The following is a 21,983-nucleotide window of genomic DNA, read 5'->3' as shown; positions in this document are numbered from 1 at the left end:
CTCTTGAAATTTTACACACAGCTAATTGCTCTTCCTCTACATTCAGCGGTATTTGTAGTATGGAATGGGCAGTTCGTCCTCCTTTCATATGTGTGGCTGCAATGCCGGTTGATGCCAGTGCAGGAGCGATGTGTTGTTTAGCACGTATTTCCGCCAGCAATACATTTGTTAGAAACGTTTCTGTAGTGCCGCCTGTTGTATCCAAGTAAATCATTCCGTCAGTTTTGTTGTCGATCCGGTCCATGATAACGTTGTAAATTTGCATTTGGTTGTAACTAAGGAATGGTTTGTCCTGAGCAATGGATTAAAGTAGTTCGTTGATGTTGTAGCTTTTTTCCTTTGTAATTTCGAAGTTTAGCATACTGTTAGCATCTTTTCGTTGTGCTTGCATTCCAAGTTGTACTAAGGTCTGACTGTTTATTGCGAAACATTTATCTTCTAGCCGAATGAGTGTCTCACTGAAGATGTTGGCGCTGAATTCGATGGTCAGTTCGTGATGAACTTATCGGATATGATACAGTATGTAATCATTCATACTCTCTTTAAAGGAGTCCCATAGCTGTGTTGGATTCGATGGGTCACCTGTTGTTAATTTATGTCAAGTAAGTCTCTCATTTGTTCAGCTGACGCTGTGAGTTAGGCTTCTTATAGTGTTAATTTTCAGTAGTTTTCGTTTTCCAGCAGTCCTAAACGTTGGCACGCTTCTCTGTACGCCTGTCATAGGTAACCGTCAACAGTGTTGAAATCTATGAAACTTGTTGGTCCCCTTTTTCGTGTAGAAACATCCAGAGATAGAAAGATTCGATGTTGTTCGGATTTACAGCGTTTACTCGGCGTAGTACGCCAATTTTCATGATTTCTGGTTGACTTTCTACTGGAATTCCTTGTTTTCTTCTTTGAAGGATATTTCTTGTTGTGTTCCACGTGTAATAGGTAGCGACGGCGGCATATAGTAATGTTTTCGCGAATAGATCTGTTTGGAACAGTTGGTAAAAAGCTGATAATGTTGTGTTCTGAGGGTGCTTGCTTGCAGTTTTCTTGGTGGTGTCACTTGTGAAGAAAACTCTCTGTCCCTTCCCCAAATGTACTGCTAGATGCTTCACAGTTGCTTCGCCTTCATGTATGAGAAATTCGAAAATCCGCCACTTGCATCGTTACTGTTGATGTCCTTTCCTGTTTGGTACCTGAGGAACTCGTCGTTTCTGTTTTGTTGTTCGCTGTCTTCGGCTATTTGAAATAGTGCCATGTTACTGTCTTTGCTCAGATACTTACAGACATATTTGATGATTTCGCTGAACTGCAGTATTCTACGTATATTTGTGCTTGCAACATTTTGGTAAGTAGTATGTTATATGACACTACCCATTGACTATCTATTTCCAGTTAGCGGCTGCCACATATTTGTATTTTAGCTGTGAAGCCACCGTTTTCGGGTGATCGTCTTCTGTATTTGGGATAACCATCAACTCCAGTTTGGGTGTCGTCCAGGTGGCGAATTGGTGTTTAATGCCCCGCATGGTCAGTGACTCATGTTTTTCACTATTATTTCGTAGAGTTCCGGATCTTCTTGTGTACTGGTAAATTCTGCTAGAATGACTTTGTTGACATCCGAGGGATGAATTCCGTCACGTGGTCATATTAAATTATGTGAGTAATCCAGTCCTCGTTCTTGCCATTCGACTGTTCCAAATATGTGGTATTTTGTGATGAGTTCAATAAAACTCATTTGCTTTTGTCGGAAACTTTTGTCTGTGTCTTAGTTGTTCTTTGATTTCTGGCCACGACGAGTTGCATGTGAATGTTAAAATGTTAGAGGTCAGGTCGTCTATATTTTCTTATGTAGGTCATTGCATCTCGAGTGTATTCGTGCATGTGTCTCGGGCTGCATGTGTATGATGAGAGTAAGATTACCTTTGTTCCAGTGTCGCTAATGTTTCCGTCATTTATGACTGAGCCTTGAAGGTGGATGTATTCTTCCGTGAGTTGTTTGTTCTGACTCAGTCTTATGTAAATATCCATTCCGCTTCTATTTTTGCATACATGTCTACCAAGAACTGTTGGAATAAACGGAGAGTGTTGAGAATGTGATTGCAGGTTTCATTGTCTCTGACCATTAAACGGTAAGCATAAAACTCTTTGGAAGTGACTGCTTCGTTTGTTTCTACGCCTTTTTCAGTTTGAATTTGTTTCACATTAAAAAGATATCCGTCCTCTCCGTGCATTAATGGCTGTTGGGGGGCATCATATGAACGGCGTGTCTCTGCATGCGTTATAGTCTTACTCCTTTTCGTTGTGCAGTTATGTCATGGTTTGTCTTTTCATTGTCAACAATTACGTCTATCTGAGGTTCATTAAATAGACGTTCGTGTTCTCCAGGAGGTCTTTTGTCGGCTCGAATTATAACTTTATAGTCATCAGAAATCATTCGGCCTAATGCTCCTTTGAGTATGTGTAGCAGTTGATTGTATTTGTGTAACAGCATCTGTACGTCTTGGACTAATTCTCGTCTCAGCCCACTGATATTTGCGCATCGTTGATCAGTTTCTGTTTCTCCATTTCTGATGAAATATACGTACAGAAATCTGTAGTCTTTGTAGGTAGTAGAAGTAATGATCACATGTTGTGACAGATTTGTCCTTGAACGGAAAATCAATGGATTTCATCTCTTTTTGTTTTGATCGACGTGACACCGAAGGAAGTCATTTGGAAGCAGGTGTTGTTCGCTTTTATATTTTGAAGAACGTCTTTTGATTCTCGGGTTTACACGGTCACTTACGGTAAAACTTCCTGGAGAACTGCTTCCAGAGGAGTTTTTCTAAAGATGGAATAATCAACGAATGGATAACGTTCTACGAGCCGGGGCGTGGAATGTCAGAAGCTTGAATGTGATAGGGAAACTAGAAAATCTGAAAAGGGAAATGAAAAGACTCAATCTAGATGGTCGGTTGGTTGTTTGGGGAAGGAGACCAGACAGCGTGGTCATCGGTCTCATCGAATTAGGGAAGGATGGGGAAGGAAGTCGGCCGTGCCCTTTCAGAGGAACCATCCCGGCATTTGCCTGGAGTGATTTAGGGAAATCACGGAAAATCTAAATCAGGATGGCCGGACGCGGGATTGAACCGTCGTCCTCCCGAATGCGAGTCCAGTGTCTAACCACTGCGCCACCTCGCTCGGTCTCAATCTAGATATAGTAGGAGTCAGTGAAGTGAAATGGAAAGAAGACAAGGATTTCTGGTCAGATGAGAATAGGGTAATATCAACAGCAGCGGAAAATGGTGTAACGGAAGTAGAGTTCTTTATGAATAGGAAGGTACGGCAGAAAGTGTGTTACTGTGGAAAGTTAAGTGACAAGGTTGTTCTTATCAGAATCGACAGCAAATCAACACCGACAACGAAAATTCAGTATACGTACCGACATCGCAAGCTGTAGATGAAGAGATAGAGAAAGTGTATGAGGATATTAAAAGGGTAATACAGTATGTAAAGGGGGATGAAAATCTAATAGTCATGGTGGACTGGAATGCAGTTGTAGGGGAATGAGTAGAAGGAAAGGTTACAGGAGAATAAGGGCTTGGGACAAGGAATGAGAGAGGAGAAAGACTAACTGAGTTCTGTAACAAGTTTCAGCTAGTAATAGGGAATACTCTGTTCAAGAACCACAAGAGAAGGAAGTATAGGTGGAAAAGGCCAGGTGATAAGGGAAGATTTCAGTCAGATTACATCAGGGCCAGATAGAGATTCCGAAATCAGATTCTGGATTGTAAGGTGTACCCACCAGCAGATATAGACTCAGATTCCAATATAGTAGTGACGAAGAGTAGGCCGAAGATTAAGACATTAGTCAGGAGGAATCAATATGCAAAGAAGTGGGATACGGAAGTACTAAGCAGTGACGAAATAGGTTAAAGTCCTCTAAGGCTATAGATACAGCAATAAGCAATAGCTCATTAGGCAGTACAGTTGAATTGGAATAGACGTTTTTAAAAGGACCATCACAGAATTTGGGAAGGAAAAGATAGGTACAACGAAGGTAACTGCGAAAAAACCATTGGTAACAGAAGAAATAATCGATGAAAGGAGGAAATACAAAAAATTTCTGGGAAACTCAGGAACAGAGAAAAACAAGTCACTGAGGAATGAAATAAATAAGAAGTGCAGGGAAGCTAAGAGGAAATGGCTGCAGGAAAAATGTGAAGACATCAAAAAAGAAATGATTGTCTGAAGGACAGACCCAGCATACAGGAAAGTCAAAACAACCTTCGGTGACATTAAAAGCAAGGGTGATAACAGTAAGAGTGCAGCGGAAATTCCACTGTTAACTGCAGATGAGAGAACGGATAGGTTGAAAGAATACATTGAAAGCGTCTATGAAGGGGAACGTTTGTCTGATGTGAAACAGGAGTCGATTTAGAAGAGATAGCGGATCCAGTATTAGAATCAGAATTTGAAAGAGCTTTGGAGGACTTAAGATCAAAGAAGACAGAAGGGATAGATAACATTCCATCAGAATTTCTAAAATCATTGGGGGAAGTGGCAAAAGAAACGACTACTCACATTGATGTGTAGAATTTATGAGTCTGGTGACATAACATATGACTTTCGGAAAAGTATCATCCATCCAATTCCGAAGACTGCAAGAGCTGACAAGTGCGAAAATTATCGCACAATCAGGTTAACAGCTCATGCATCCAAGTTTCTTACAAGAATAATATACAGAAGAATGCAAAAGAAAATTGAGGATGCGCTAGATGACGATCAGTTTGGCTTTAGGAAAGGTAAAGGCAGAGAGAGGCCATTCTGACGTTGCGGTTAATAATGGAAACAAGACTAAAGATAAATCAAGACACGTTCATAGGATTTGTCGGCCTGGAAAAAGCGTTCGACAATGTAAAATGGTGCAAGATGTTCGAAATTCTGGAAAAAGTTGGGGTAAGCTATAGGGAGAGACGGGTTATACAGGGTGTTACAAAAATGTACGGCCAAACTTTCAGGAAACATTGCTCACACACAAAGAAAGAAAATATGTTATGTGGACATGTGTCCGGAAACGCTTACTTTCCATGTTAGAGCTCATTTTATTACTTCTCTTCAAATCACATTAATCATGGAATGGAAACACACAGCAAGAGAACGTACCAGCGTGACTTCAAACACTTTGTTACAGAAATGTTTCCTGAAAGTTTGGCCGTACCTTTTTGTAACACCCTGTATACAATACGTACAAAAGAGGGAGTAATAAGAGTGAACGACCAACAACGAAGTGCTCGTATTAAAGAGGGCAAGACAAGAATGTGACATTTCGCCCATACTGTTCAATCTGTACATCGAGGAAGCAATGATGGAAATAAAAGAAAGGTCCAGGAGTGGAAGTAAAATTCAAGGTGAAAGGATATCAATGATACGATTCGCTGATAAGTCATTGCTATCTTGAGTGAAAGTGAAGAAGAATAACATGATGTGCTGAGCGGAATCAACAGTCTAATGAGTACAGAGTATGTACTGAGAGTAAATCGAAGAAAGACGAAGGTAATGAGAAGTAGTGGAAATGAGAACAACGAGAAACTTAACATCATGATTTATGGTCACGAAGTAGATGAAATGATGGAATTCTGCTACCTAGGTAGTAAAATAACTTATGACGGATGGAGGAAGGAACACATCAAAAGCAGACTAACATTCCTGGTCAATATAAATCTTCTAATATCTAATATTGGCCTTAATTTGAGGAAGACATTTCTGAGCATGTACGTCTGGAGCACAGCATTGTGTGGTAGTGAAACGTAGACTGTGGGAAAACCAGAACAGAAGAGAATCGAAGCATTTGAGATGTGGTGCTACAGACGAATGTTGAAAGTTAGAAGGATTTATAAGGTAAGGAAGGAGGAGGTTCTGCGCAGAGTCGGAGAGAAAAGGAGCATGTGGAAAACACTGATCAGGAGAAGGGACAGGATGATACAACATCTGTTAAGACACGAAGGAATGACTTCCATGGTACTAGAGGGAGCTGTAGAGGGCAAAAACTGTAGAGGAAGCCAGAGATTGGAATACATCGAGCAAATAATTGAGGACGTAGGTTGCAAGTGCTACTCTGAGATGAAGAGGTTAGCACAGGAGAGGAATTCGGGCGGGCCGCATCAAACCAGTCAGAAGACTGATGACCAAAAAAAAAAACCTGTCGTTATAGTAGCAGTAACCGATTTAGCAACAGCGAAAGACATTTGTTGTCTTATATAGGCGCTGCCGACCGCAGCGCCGTGTCCTGCCTGTTTACATATTTGAATACACATGCTTATACCAATTTCTTGGGCGCTTCAGTGTAATTCAGGCCCACACTGTAATGTCAGTGTGCCTTACCTCCTAAATTATGGTCATATATGCCACAATGTTTGATTTCATATGACTCTGCTGCTGTCGATGATCCTCTCACCACAGTGAATAGGCTTTGAGTGATGTAGCCAAGGCGGTTGCTCTAGTAAGAAATTGAAGAGGGGTAAGTGAGAAAGGGGGAGGAGTAGGAGCTGGACTGTTACCGACCTTGAAGGGATGAGGAGGGATGGGAGGTGAGAAGAGGAACGTATCCTCTCTAGGAGAGGGCGGGGTGAGGGATGACTTTGAATGCACCTCACACAATTGCCTCAGGTGTTTCTTATCACGGAGGTATTACCTTATAAATGGATCGAACCAGTTTTAACCCTCGCAACATCAGCTTAGTAGGGGGTACTTGTTGTTCACGTTCTGAAATTAATGTAATCTAGTCCGTTTCTCTCTATTTTACATTTTAGAAAGAAATACTTATTTTTTTAATAAATTATTCTACCAGATTCCACACTGGTTTTAAATTTTTCAGTTAAAATTAATCCAAAAATGTAAGATTCAGTGGTAGGTGTCACTTTTCCTAGGGAAGGTTGCAACCAGTATCTCTCTGTTCAGAGCCTTACGTACAAATCAGTGTCTCTTTAAAAAAAAATACTTTGAGATTATAAATGAACACAAGAACGAAATTTGCATTTTTTTATATTCTTTTGTGGAGATCGTGAAGTCTGCAGTACACGTTATTGATAATATGTTGATATTGCTAAGAATGTGTTAAAGGTATTTTCAGGCTGTGCAAACCTGAACTAGAGCAGGATACTCCATTTGGTGTTCACGAACTGACTGCGGTGACCTGGAAGTAGCCTCTTTAAAAGCGAAGCCATAACTTAAATATTGGTTTCAGGCCTCTACAGTAGATGGAAGGATCCTGTTCCGGTATTACACAAACCTCAAATTAAAAATAATTAGTTTCCAGTAAAATAAAAGTAATACAATAACCACCTTTCGCTTATTCATTTCCTGCTCAAAGAAGTTTCACACAATCTGCATATCTACGAACATACGCAAAAAAAAATTATTCCTGAGATTGGATCAAGACCTTTTCTTAGCGTCTTGTTCGCCTAATTTAAAATTTTCAGTGTTCTGGTGCATACCCGGCAACCTCTTACTAGTAACATTTGCAGCCACATTCAGTGTTTGAATTCATATTGATTTAAGCGTAAGAGAATTTTAATATGTTTTTTTCTTATAGTTTCATTAAAAATCAGCTTTAAATTAAACGGGAATAGTAATCGAATTAATGAAACGAATTGGTTTGTTTTGCAGCACAGTTTTAAAGAAAAAATTAATAAATATGTATATGGGTTTTCGTAACTAAGCATGCATGTGTAAGCCAGTTAAACAGTTCAGAAAACAACGCAGCTTACAGAACCTGTGTAGCAACTTTGTACATGTTCGACAGTAGATGGCTTTGTTGTCGACTTATTATGAAGGTTGTGTTCCACATAGTGGTTACCTAAGGACATAGAAGCCAAAAAAGCTTAAGTCTGAGCTAAAACGCTAAACAATATAGATACTTTTAAAATTTTGTTAAAAAAGTAAAAAAAATAGCGAATGAATACTATTTGCGTTGATAAAAAGAGAATTCTTGAACATGGTGCAAAATCCGTGCGTGAGGGACAACTATGATTAAAGCTGTTTCTGTGTGGTAGTTTTAATATCAAATGCGCAAATGCGAGCATCAGTCTCTTCAAGGAAACCCTGAAGTAGTCGATGAATTCATGAGAAACTCTTAGCAACAACGCCACATTATCAATCACGACACCCATAGGAAAATAATCTGATTAAAAGTATCTGGGCATCTATTAGTGGACATTGATGTGGGTGTCTCCACTCTTCGCCTTTATGACGGCTTCTCAACTCTGCTGGATATACATTCAGTGACGTGCCTGTGTGATGGGGGAATAGCAGCCCACACTGTCTCAATAGCTGAAGCCGGAGAAGGAAACTGTGATGTGTGCACGCTGAGGTCTGGGGTGGAATCTACATTCTAGCTCATCCCAAAGGTATTCCACAGGGCTGAGGCTGGGACTCTGGACAGGCCGGTCCCTTTCAGGAATGTTACTGTCCTCAACCCGTTGCCTCAAAGATGGTTCTTTAGACAGGATGCATTGTCATGCTGACATAATCAGTTATCGGCACTTAAACGTTCCTATCCTATACACGCTACTTTTTTTTTTTTTTTTTTTTTTTTTTTTTTTTTTTTTTTTTTTGTCATCAGTCTACTGACTGGTTTGATACGGCCCGCCACGAATTCCTTTCCTGTGCTAACCTCTTCATCTCAGAGTAGCACTTGCAACCTACGTCCTCAATTATTTGCTTGACGTATTCCAATCTCTGTCTTCCTCTACAGTTTTTGCCCTCTACAGCTCCCTCTAGTACCATGGAAGTCATTCCCTCATGTCTTAGCAGATGTCATATCATCCTGTCCCTTCTCCTTATCAGTGTTTTCCACATATTCCTTTCCTCTCCGATTCTGCGTAGAACCTCCTCATTCCTTACCTTATCAGTCCACCTAATTTTCAACATTCGTCTATAGTACCACATCTCAAATGCTTCGATTCTCTTCTGTTCCGGTTTTCCCACAGTCCATGTTTCACTACCATACAATGCTGTACTCCAGACGTACATCCTCAGAAATTCCTTCCTCAAATTAAGGCCGGTATTTGATATTAGTACACTTCCCTTGGCCAGAAATGCCTTTCTTGCCATAGCGAGTCTGCTTTTGATGTCCTCCTTGCTCCGTCCGTCATTGGTTATTTTACTGCCTAGGTAGCAGAATTCCTTAACTTCATTGACTTCGTGACCATCAATCCTGATGTTAAGTTTCTCGCTGTTCTCATTTCTACTACTTCTCATTACCTTCGTCTTTCTCCGATTTACTCTCAAACCATACTGTGTACTCATTAGACTGTTCATTCCGTTCAGCAGATCATTTAATTCTTCTTCACTTTCACTCAGGATAGCAATGTCATCAGCGAATCGTATCATTGATATCCTTTCACCTTGTATTTTAATTCCACTCCTGAACCTTTCTTTTATTTCCATCATTGCTTCCTCGATGTACAGATTGAAGAGTAGGGGCGAAAGACTACAGCCTTGTCTTACACCCTTCTTAATACGAGCACTTCGTTCTTGATCGTCCACTCTTATTATTCCCTCCTGGTTGTTGTACATGTTGTATATGACCCGTCTCTCCCTATAGCTTACCCCTACTTTTTTCAGAATCTCGAACAGCTTGCACCATTTTATATTGTCGAACGCTTTTTCCAGGTCGACAAATCCTATGAAAGCGTCTTGATTTTTCTTTACCCTTGTCTCCATTATTAGCCGTAACCTCAGAATTGCCTCTCTCGTCCTTTTACTTTTCCTAAAGCCAAACTGATCGTCACCTAGCGCATTCTCAATTTTCTTTTCCAGTCTTCTGTATATTATTCTTGTAAGCAGCTTCGATGCATGAGCTGTTAAGCTGATTGTGCGATAATTCTCGCACTTGTCAGCTCTTGCCGTCTTCGGAATTGTGTGGATGATGCTTCTCCGAAAGTCAGATGGTATATCGCCAGACTCATATATTCTACACACCAACGTGAATAGTCGTTTTGTTGCCACTTCCCCCAATGTTTTTAGAAATTCTGATGGAATGTTATCTATCCCTTCTGCCTTATTTGACCGTAAGTCCTCCAAAGCTCTTTTAAATTCCGATTCTAATACTGGATCCCCTATCTCTTCTAAATCGACTCCTGTTTCTTCTTCTACCACATCAGACAAATCTTCAAACTCATAGAGGCTTTCAATGTATTCTTTCCACCTACCTGCTCTCTCCTCTGCATTTAACAGTGGAATTCCCGTTGCACTCTTAATGCTACCACCGTTGCTTTTAATGTCACCAAAGGTTGTTTTAACTTTCCTGTATGCTGAGTCTGTCCTTCCGACAATCATATCTTTTTCGATGTCTTCACATTTTTCCTGCAGCCATTTCGTCTTAGCTTTTCTGCACTTCATATTTATTTCATTCCTCAGCGACTTGTATTTCTGTATTCCTGATTTTCCCGGAACATGTTTGTACTTCCTCCTTTCATCAATCAACTGAAGTATTTCTTCTGTTACCCATGGTTTCTTCGCAGCTACCTTCTTGGTACCTATGTTTTCCTTCCCACGTTCTGTGATGGCCCTTTTTAGGGATGTCCATTCCTCTTCAACTGTACTGCCTACTGCGCTATTCCTTATTGCTGTATCTATAGCGTTAGAGAACTTCAAACGTATCTCGTCATTTCTTAGTACTTCCGTATCCCACTTCTTTATGTATTGATTCTTCCTGACTAATGTCTTGAACTTCAGCCTACTCTTCATCACTACTATATTGTGATCTGAGTCTATATCTGCTCCTGGGTACGCATTACAATCCAGTATCTGATTTCGGAATCTCTGTCTGACCATGATGTAATCTAATTGAAATCTTCCCGTATCTCCCGGCCTTTTCCAAGTATACCTCCTCCTCTTGTGATTCTTGAACAGGGTATTCGCTATTACTAGCTGAAGCTTGTTACAGAACTCAGTTAGTCTTTCTCCTCTTTCATTCCTTGTCCCAAGCCCTTATTCTCCTGTAACCTTTTCTTCTACTCCTTCCCCTACAACTGCATTCCAGTCGCCAATGACTATTAGATTTTCCTCCCCCTTTACATACTGCATTACCCTTTCAATATCCTCATACACTTTCTCTATCTGTTCATCTTCAGCTTGCGACGTCGGCATGTATACCTGAACTATCGTTGTCGGTGCTGGTCTGCTGTCGATTCTGATTAGAACAACCCGGTCACTGAATTGCTCACAGTAACACACCCTCTGCCCTACCTTCCTATTCATAACGAATCCTACACCTGTTATAACATTTTCTGCTGCTGTTGATATTACCCGATACTCATCTGACCAGAAATCCTTGTCTTCCTTCCACTTCACTTCACTGACCCCTACTATATCTAGATTGAGCCTTTGCATTTCCCTTTTCAGATTTTCTAGTTTCCCTACCACGTTCAAGCTTGTGACATTCCACGCCCCGACTCGTAGAACGTTCTCCTTTCGTTGATTATTCAATCTTTTTCTCATGGTAACCTCCCCCTTGGCACGCTACACTATGCTCTAAAATGTGCCTATGTCCTCCCACATTTAGCGTTTTCTTAAGGGGGTAGGACGTCATAAGGGGCGACTTGGAGCAGGAGAGGCATCACATGACATTTTAATTTCCAGTGTCTATAATTTTACAAATAAATTCATAAAACTTTGTCAGCAACACCAGGAAGGATTCAGGATTCACACTCATTGCAGTGGATGTTCGAAAACATAACAAAATAAATTTTTTTACGTGCGAAATTTGATCATTTTTTCACTTACTGATGGCTGCATTTGTTGCTATAGGTACACTTTTCTCCATAAGTTAAAGAGATTCTTCGATGAATTTTGCACAGCATACATACCATACTCACAGGTGTATGAAACTCTAGAATTTATTTAATTTATGAAAAAACGAATGAGCTGTTATATTTTAAACTTCATGTTTAGAAAAAACACAAATTTTATAGTTAATTACCTCAATTTTTACCACAGTTTTTAATAGATTTGGAAAATTCTAGAGTTTCATACACCTTTAAGTATGGTTTGTGTGCTGTGCAAAACTAATCGAAGAATCTCTCTTACTTATGAAGAAAAGTGTTTCTATAGCAACAAATACTGCCATTAGTAAGTGAAAAAATGAAGAAATTTCACATTAAAGAAAATCATTTCGTTATGTTTTGAACTTCCACTCCTACGAGTGTGAATTCTGAATCCTTCCTGGTCATGCTGACAAAGATTTATGAATTTATTTGTAAAAGTATAGATAGTGGAAATTAAAATGTTCTGTGGTGCCTCTCCTTCTTCAAGTCGGCCCGTTTTACGTCCTACCCCCTTAAATGTAGTAATGGGATCACATCCTAACCATGAAAGATACCACAATACTGCAACACCACCACCTCCGTTCTCCACTAATGGTACAACTCATGTTTGCAGGCAACGTTCTCCGGGCATTCGCCAGAGCCAAATTCTTTCATCTGATTGCCTATGCGTTTGGTGTTATTCATCACTTCAAATCACTACTGACCAGTGATGTTTGTCCTTATCAGATCAAGAGTCGCTTGGCATTGCCCACAGAAACATGTAGTGTATGAGGAGCTGCTCGACGACTCTATGCATTCTTTTTAACTCTGTATGCACGCTCATCGTGCTAGGTGGACCCCTGGTAGCACTTTGTAGCTCATGGGCGACTCCTCCTGCTCGTTCTTGCGATTTTTTACAATCTCTCCCTCGCAATGCTCGATGGTCCTCGCCCGTCCGTACGTGAGGTATGCCCAGTTTTGGGCTGTTCCTTCGCATTTGCGCTTCACAATCGAATCACCATCATAAAAAATCGACCTGACAGCTTTAGAATGATTGGAATCTCCCTGGCCGATCTGTTACTCAGTGACATCCAATCACTAGTCTCGTTCGAGGCAAATGAGCTCTCATGAGCAACTCATTCTGATGTTACTGGTTCTCTAGTGAAAACACAACACTCCCCGTCTCTTTTAATACTCCCGGAACCATCTCGCACGGCATTTAGTGGTCAATTCCACTTAGGCCTCTCAACATATATTTGATCATATAGTTTCGATGCAGAAAAAAAGTCTTGGTTGCACAAGATAAGTTTATTTAATATTCATATATGACGCTTTTCGCTGTTCTAGGAATCATCAGACAACCGAGGCGTCGAACGTAATTAAAAGTCGCATAGAACCGGGAGGTAATAGCCGGATATCCACAGCGTATGCTTCATTACATCATCGATAACTACTAGTGTCCGGGCGTCAAACATAATGAAGAATCCCAAAGAACTGAGAAGAAACAGTCTACGGGACGTTTGATGTTACCTCTCAGTTCTATGGAACTTCTAATTACATTCGACGCCACGGTCATGCGAAACGCGTCACATGTGAAGATTAAATAAACTTACGTTGCTGTATCAATGCTACCGCGGCAGTGATAGTGTGGAATCATTATAATTCCATCATGTAGCGTAGTTCGGCAGGTCGCGTGAGTATCTTGTTGGTAGCTGTTCACTTCACTTTAGTGAGCGTACCCACACTGGAAGTTGGTGACGCAAGGCAACTTGCAGTACGGCGCATCTGATCAGATATCGTTATCGCTAACAGTTGCAAAATGCATGCGCGATGAGCTATCCTGAGCTTGTTTACCTGCCAGTTCCACACCCACAGCATTCCTGGCTGTAGGAGAAAATCGCATCTGCTGCTTTGTGTCGGCCTGCCTACTCGACTGAAAATTGAAAGTTTACTAAGAAAGTTTCATTACGAACCAATGTTTATCACAAAACGCTCGTCATTGTTCATAAATTTTGGCAGAAATTTTACAAACGACTGAAAAATGGTTCTTTTCATGGCCGTAACTCTAGTTCTGAATCACTGAAGTCCATTTCTCGGTGATGATAGCCGAAGTGACAAAGCTCATCAGCCCTGCTTATAAACAAAGCCAATTTTTTCCCACTCTACTACGCTTCTGCAGCGCGGATTTTACTGTTGCAAAGTAGAATAACTTTCTAACTTTCTAAACTACATAAAGATTAACTGAAATACTGCGGAATGTAATGTTTTCCAATATTTCTTGTTCATTATTTGCAATGCAAAACTGGAGAGAATCTCATCTGCCGTTAGACGGCCAAATGAAACATGCTGAACTCATTTAGTGCTGTAGATTTTAGTAAATGAAATTTACCACTACTGTCTTTAACTTTGAAATTAATGAAAGATCAAAATTGAGAAGTCTCTCACAATTACATTTAATATTATGATATGAAATTTTAATTAAATAATACAGTCAGCGTAATGGCCGACTAAATTCTGCTACGGGAGATGAGCTCCCTGCAGTGCGAAGATCTGTAAAAACTTCGTTAATTATAATTAATGGTTGCGATCATGGGAGGTGACAACTAAGTCAATAATACACACTTTCTAATAACAATTTCTATTACATTTTTCAAAAATACAGATAAAATTATCGGACAGCACTACAATGGCGGCCTACCGCTAGACGAAACAATATTTCTTGTTCATTATTTGCAATGCAATACAGCAATAGTCTCTGGTCATGTTCATTTTCACTACACAGATAAAAAGAGTGTTCATTTATTTTTATATCACATCGCTGTTTGTGAATTTTGGTGGTGTTATTTAACTTTTTTAATCTTTCTTATACATCGCGCACACGTACACAATCTTGAAATAATTCATAATTCACAAGTAGCACAACAAAAGCTTCTTTTCCCTTTCACCAAATGTCCATTTATGTGACGTACTGTCGCACAGAGTTTTTAAACTTTTCGTGTGAACCGCCTCTCATAGACTCTAACGACAAACGCCAACAAAAGCATTCCCACTCTTCGTGCTTAATGAGCAACAACTGGTTAAGCATGCCAGTCCTACTGACTCGAACGAGCTATATTCTCCATATCTAAATATCGTTGGTTTCCTAAAGTAAACCATGAATTGAATCCATATTTATAAATCTAGCAACCCATAGTACGTCCTAACACAAACGACACACTACGAAGCAATTACCTGAATGGGACGGACGTCGGTAGATACGTACATATACAGGCAAATGAATGAATGTTACATCAGAGAAATGGAATGATTTATTCAAGAGAACGAGCTTCGCAAACTGAGCAAGAGAGTAATGCGCTAGTCCACCGCTGGCCCTTGTGCAAACAGTTACTCAGCTTGGCAACGATTGACGGAGTTGTTAGACGTCCCCCAGAGAAATATCGTGCCAAAATCTGTCCAATTGGCGCATTAGATCGTTAAAATCCCGAGCTGGTTGGAGGGCCATGCTCATAATGTTCTGGATATTCTGAATTGTGGAGAGATGTGGTGACTTGGCTGACCTAGACAGTGTTTGGCACGTACGATGACAAGCAGTAGGAACTCTGGACTTGTGCGGGCGGGTATTATCTTGTTGAAATATAAGTGCATGATGATTTGCCACGAAGGGCAACAATACTGGGCGTAGGTAGATTATCGTCGACGTACCGATGTGCTGTATTGTTGCAACGGATGAAAACCAAAAGGGTCCTTCTATGGAATGAAATGCCACTCTAGACATAACTCCTGGTTGTCAGGCAGTATGGTGCGCTAGAGTCAGATTGGTATCCCTCCGCTGTCCGGTGCGTCCAGACACGTCTTCAGCCTGGAATCTCATTGACTGGAGTAGAATTGTCTTCAGTGGTAAGTCTGGCTTTGAAATGAGCCAGCCTAGACCTGTCTGGAAACCCCTCAGATAGTAATGGGATACCAACCAGACTGTCACTCGCCATGCGGCCTGACAACCTAGACTGATGGTCTGCGGTCCCATTTGATTTAGCACGAGGACCCGTTGTGTTGCCATCCGTCGCAACCTTACATCACAGTGATACGTCGACGATACTCTACACTCAGTGTTGTTGCCCTTCATGGCAAGCCATTCTGAGCTCACATTTCAGCAAGATAATGCCCGCCCACAGACAGCGGTAGGTTCTACGGCTTGTCTTTGTACGTGCCAAACACTACAACTTAGATCAGCAAAGTCGCCAGATCTCTCCACAATTGAGAACACTTGGAACATTATGGGAAGGACGCTCCATCTCGGGATTTTGACGATCTAATGCACCAATTGGACAGAATTTACGACGATATCCCTCAGGAGTACATTCAGTGCACAATAGCTGCTTGCATAAGAGACAGAGGTAGACCAACGCGTTATTGGCCTGCTTAATAACTGAAGCGCTTTCTCTTGAACAAGTCATCAATTTTTTTAATGAAATTGTAATCATTCGGGTATCTGTACATGTAGATCATCCCATTCGGATAATTCTTTTGTGGTGCATCGTCTTTTTGTCTCAGAGTGTATGTATAGTACGGACGAAACGCATAGTTAGCATGTGGCAAGATAGGAAACGTGCATTTTAATATAACCAACGTAGTAGTTTTGCACGTGTCCATTTTTATAAACAAACAGTGTAATTTTTCGAGCCAGATACAGTTGACAACTACCACCGGAGGAGGCTAGGTAGCAAATCATGAAGACGAACACTTTTTGTGTGATGCAACAGCTGGCTTCTAAGCGTGTAGTAATCACAATGTAACCCCCGTCTATCATTCTTCACGTTGAGAAACACGTCTCATATGAGGATATCTTCTGTGTAAATTGCTATACGTGGCGAAATGTCCAAAGATACGTGCATGTGTGCATGGTCTTCCTCTACGATTTTACCCCTCCCCAGCCTCCCCCCCCCCCCCCACTCCCCGCGTCCCCGCACATACACACAAATTCACATACATACACACACACACACACACAGGTTTGGCACAGACTTGTTTTCTCTCCATTTCTCTTCAGTACCTCCTTATTAGCTACGTGATCTACCCATCTAATCTTCAGCATTCTTTTGTAGCACCACATTTCAGAAGCTTCGATTGTCTCCTTGTCTAAACTGTTTGTCGTCCATGATTCACTTCCTTGCATGTTACACTACTTATACATACTCCCAGAAAAGACTGCCAAACGAATCTATATTATATGTTAACGAATTTCTTTTCTTCAGAAATGCTTTTCTTGCTGTTGCGAGCCTACACTTTATATCTTCTCTCTTTCAGCCATTGTCAGCTATTTTGCTGCCGAAACAGCAAAACTCATCTAGTTCCCTAATCTCATTCCCTCGGTATCACCTGATTTGAATCTACTACTTTCCATTACCCTAATTTTGCATTTGTTGATGTTCATCCTATATCCTCATTTCAAGACTCTCTCCATTATGTTCAGATGCTCTTCCAAGTCCTTTGATGCCCCTGACAGAATTAGAATGTCATCGGCAAACCTCAAGGTTTTATTTCTTCTCACTAAACTTTAACCGATTCTCCTAATTTTTATTCGGTTTCTTTTTATGTTTGCTCAACGTATAGATTGAATAACATCTGTGATAGGCTACAACCCTGTCTCAATCCCTTCTCAACTTGACTGCTTCCCTCTGATTGCACTCGACTCATAACTGCTGTCTGGTTTCTGTACAAGTTGTAAATTGCCTTTCGCTTCCTGTATTTTACCCCGTGCTACCTTCAGAATTTCAAAGAGACTGTGCCAGTCAAAAGGTTTCTGTAAGCCTGTAAATGCTATAAACGTAGGTTTGCCTTAGCTTAGGCTACCGTCTAAGATAAGTTGTAAGGTCAGTATTGTCTCACATGTTCCCCCATTTCACTTCACTGACGTCGGCTTCTACCAGTTTCTTCATTCGTTTGTCGAGAATTCCTGTTAGCGTTTTGCAACGATTGCTTATTAAAATGATAATTCGGTAATATTCACACCTGTCAGTAACTGATTTCTTTGGAACTGGAATTATTACAGTCCTCTTGAAGTCTGTGGGTATTTCACCTGTCTCACACATCTTGCACTCCAGATGATAGTGTTTTGCCATGGCTGTCTCTCCCAAGGTTGTCAGTAGCTCTGACAGAACGTCGTCTCCTCCCAGGGTCTTGTTTCGACGAAGGTCTGTCAGTGGTCTGTCAAATTCTTCTCGCACTATCACGTCTTCCATCTCCTCTTCAGCTACGTCCTCTAACATTTCTATAATATTTCTTTCAGTCACTTGTCCTTTGCATAGGCCGCCTATATACTCCTTCCACCTTTCACCTCCTTTCTTTTCTTAGGACTGGTTTTCCATCTGAGCTCTTGATATTCTATAAGCCCCAAATATCCTGTTGAACTTCCGTCTGTTACACACGAGAGCCGTCTTCCATACGATACCCAGCTCATATATTACGTCATGATCTGACATATAATTAAAAGTATTAACATTTTCTGATGTGGTATGTAATTAAAATTATTAACATTTTCTACGGTCGTGACGGACCAGTATATTGACCCTGGAGCAGCGTCTATGGAGAACCAAGACGAATAGCATGATAAAAGAGCGGTTCTCAATACAGGAATAAGGAAAGGCGAATAACAATGAAATTTGCATATAATTTTATATTCTCTAACTCAACTTCTCGCTTGTTAGTATTACGCTCCTCACACATGTAAATACGAGGGGTGTTTGAAAAGTCCGTGCAAAGTCCAAGAGTTGGCATTACCGGCGCGTATCGAGGTCATGTTAAGTTAGTATCATCTTTGGAAAGAGCGGACACCAAGTTTCAGCCATATTGGTCTATTTCTTTGTGTTTGGCATTCGTTTGAATCAAAGAAGTCGAGTGATGGTAAAAAAATGGACGAAAAAGAGTTTCGTGTGGTGATTAAACATTACTTTATGAAAGGCAGCACGCCTGAGGAGACTAATGAGAAACTTGATAAACATTACGGTGACTCTGCACCTCCGACTATAACAGTTTATAAGGGATTTCAAAATTTTCGGAGTGGCCATATAGGCACAAGTGATGCTGAACGTTCTGGACGCCCTGTGGAGGTTACGACTCCAGATCATTGATATAATCCATGATATGGTGATGGATGACTGAAGAGTTAAGTGCGTGAGATTGCTAGTGCTATGGGCATCTCGAATGAATGGGTACGTAATATTTTGCATAAAAATTTGGACAAAAGAAAGCTATCCGCAAGATGGGTTCCGCGATTGCCCACGCTTGACCAAAAACGGAATCGTGTGAAGTGTTGCAAGGATGGTTTGCAGCTGTTCAGGAAGAATCCGCAGGACTCTGAGCGTCGTTTCGTCACTGTGGATGAAACATGGATACATTACTATATTCCTGAGAGCAAACAACAATCTAAACAATGGGTTACCGAGAGAAAATCTGCACCAAAAAACGCGAAGACCATTCCTTCGGCCGGAAAGGTTATGGCGACTGTCTTTTGGGATTCGCAAGGGATAATCCTCACCGACTATCTGGAAAAGGGTAAAACTATTACAGGTGCATAATACTCATCGTTATTGGACCGTTTGAAAACCGAGCTGCAAGAAAAACGCCGGCGATTGCACCGCAGAAAATTATTTTTTTCATCACGACAATGCACCAGCACACAACTCAGCAGTTGTGATCGCAAAATTAGTGGAAATAGGATTCTAACTCGTTTCACATCCCCCCTACTCTCCAGACTTGGCTCCCTCGGACTACTATTCGTTCCCCAATTTGAAGAAATGGCTGACGGGACAAAGACTTTATTCAAACGAGAAGGTGATTGGAGGAACTAATAGCGATTTTGCAGACTTGTACAATTCCTATTATTCAGAAGGGATCAACAGATTAGAAGAGCGTTGGACGAAGTGTATAAATCTAAAAGGAGACTATGTCGAAAAATAAAAAAGGTTTACCCCAAACACGTAAAGTAGTTTTTATTTTTGCACGGACTTTTCAAACGCCCCTCGTACAAGTCCAAATAAAAAAATCAAATCACGTAACTACAGAAGTACCTTTAAAATCAGTCCAAATCATTATTCCTGTGCAGTGTGCTGGGCCACGTTCCCGCAATCGACGACGTGGTCGTCATATACAGCGCCAGCAAACACGCCGTCAGGGTGCTGCTCGAGGGGCTGCGGCTGGACCTGGTCGCCAAGAAGAGCCGCATCCGTGTCGGGGTGAGTTCCGGCCTGTTGTATACTGCAGCTCTTTCGGTGACGTCATTGCTTTCATCGTAATTGTATTTTGGATTACAGTACGTACCGCCATCTACGGGTGTTACAGAAATTTTCTGTGTTTTATGTGAAGTTTCAGACTGGCCCTTCAGACATGCTTAGCATAAAACTGTTTCCATTTCCAGCGTACTGTGTGTAAACAGTTTGACGGATTTGCCCCACGGTTCCTCACTTCTGTGGAAATGCAAGGTGTTACCCAAAATTTTCCGAGATAAATCTCAGAGAACATACCTTACTTCTTAATTCCCGCCATCCCCTTAAATTAGTTTCCTCGTGCTTGAGTGAAACGCTTCCAGCCTGCTGGCTGAAACGTGTTCAAAATTAGTTGTGATTTCTATTGAACCTCTTAATGGAGTCAAAACACCACTCGCTTAAGTTTAGTTTCATTTTGTGCGGGAGCAGTTATTCGCGAGGAAATGGTTCAGGTAAGTAGGGAAGGTGGGGGACAGGTGTCATGTTTTTTTGCTAGTAATTCCCTTACAGTGGGAGAGATGTGCACAGTTGCATTGTCATGATGCAGGGACCAGTCCTTGTTCTCCCATTTTCCATATACTTTGCGTCTAACACCTTTCCCCAGTCTTTCAAAACATAGCAGTACAGCTCCCCAGTGACGGTGTGATTATGGTACATGGAAGAAATTATGGGCATTTCAGTGAATGTAAAAAAAAAATTCATTAAAGCTGACTTGATGTTGGTGCACACTTGGCGCGCTTTTTGGAACGCGAGAGAATGATGTCTTCCACTGCGAAGACTGTTGTTCTATTTCAGGGTTATACACGTAAAATGCAGCAACGAAGAGGAGTAGGCTCAAGTTTAAGGGATTAGTCACAAAGAATCATGGCACAAAGAAGGGGAATACGAAAATACCAAACAATCAAGAAATCTTTCAGTTGATACACGGAAGAAGGAAGCACAAAAATGTACACGCATATTCAGGTATACAGAAATACAAATTACTGAGGAATGAAATAAATGGGAAGTACAGAGAATCCAAGCCAAAATGTCTGCATGAAAAGTGTGACAAAATCGAAAAAGATACAATTGTCATAATAACTAGAAAAGTGAAAACAACATTCGGTGAAATTAAAAACAAGGATGGTAGCATAAGGAGTGCAATGGAAATTCCACATTTAAATGTAGAGGAGAGAGCGTATATCTGGAAGGAGTACATTGAAGGCTTCTAAGAAGAGGAGGACATACCTGACGACGGGATAGAAAAAGAAACACGAGTCGAAAGGGAATAGATAGGGGATCCAGTGTTAGGATCAGTATTTACAAAAACTTGGAACGACTTTGTATCAAATAAGGCGGATGGAATATTTCAAGTTGAGTAACAAATGCTCTGCTTGTGTTGAACTGATTTTTGTCTATTTCTAACTAGATTTCGGCTTATTATACCGTCTTTAAGAAACAACTTTTACCGCAAAGTATTGGAAGAATCCATAATTAAGCAGGAGGAATCGATGACATGCCATTAAGATTTCGAAAATCAATGGCAACAAAACGACTATTCACGTTGATGTGTAGAATGTCTAAGACTGGTCATATACCATCAGACTTTCAGAAAAATATCATTCACATTATTCCGGAGATAGCAAGAGCCGACCAAAACAACAATTACCGCACAATCAGCTGAACAGCTCATGCATCCAAGTTGATGACAAGAGTAATATATAGAAGGACGGAAAAGAAAAATGAGGATCTGTTAGACTAGGATCAGTTTGGCTTTAGGAAAGTTCAAATGGCTCTGAGCACTATGGAACTTAACATCTATGGTCATCAGTCCCCTAGAACTTAGAACTACTTAAACCTAACTAACCTAAGGACATCACACAACACCCAGTCATCACGAGGCAGAGAAAATCCCTGACCCCGCCGGGAATCGAACGGCTTTAGGAAAGGTGAAGGCACCAGA

General features: G+C 40.9%; 1 protein-coding gene across 1 annotated transcript in view; it reads left to right on the top strand.

The window, feature by feature from the left end:
• Window positions 1-21,983, top strand: part of LOC126115035 (dehydrogenase/reductase SDR family member 11-like) — a 120,278-nt gene that overhangs the window by 65,977 nt on the left and 32,318 nt on the right. Inside the window, exon 4 of the mRNA XM_049915030.1 lies at window positions 19,882-20,011. Within this exon, the coding sequence (XP_049770987.1) occupies window positions 19,882-20,011 (130 nt within the window). The remainder of the gene's footprint in view (window positions 1-19,881; window positions 20,012-21,983) is intronic.

Source organism: Schistocerca cancellata, chromosome 1 (assembly GCF_023864275.1).
Source record: "Schistocerca cancellata isolate TAMUIC-IGC-003103 chromosome 1, iqSchCanc2.1, whole genome shotgun sequence".
Taxonomy (NCBI): Eukaryota; Metazoa; Arthropoda; class Insecta; order Orthoptera; family Acrididae; genus Schistocerca; species Schistocerca cancellata.
This window is presented reverse-complemented; position numbering and strand designations above follow the sequence as displayed.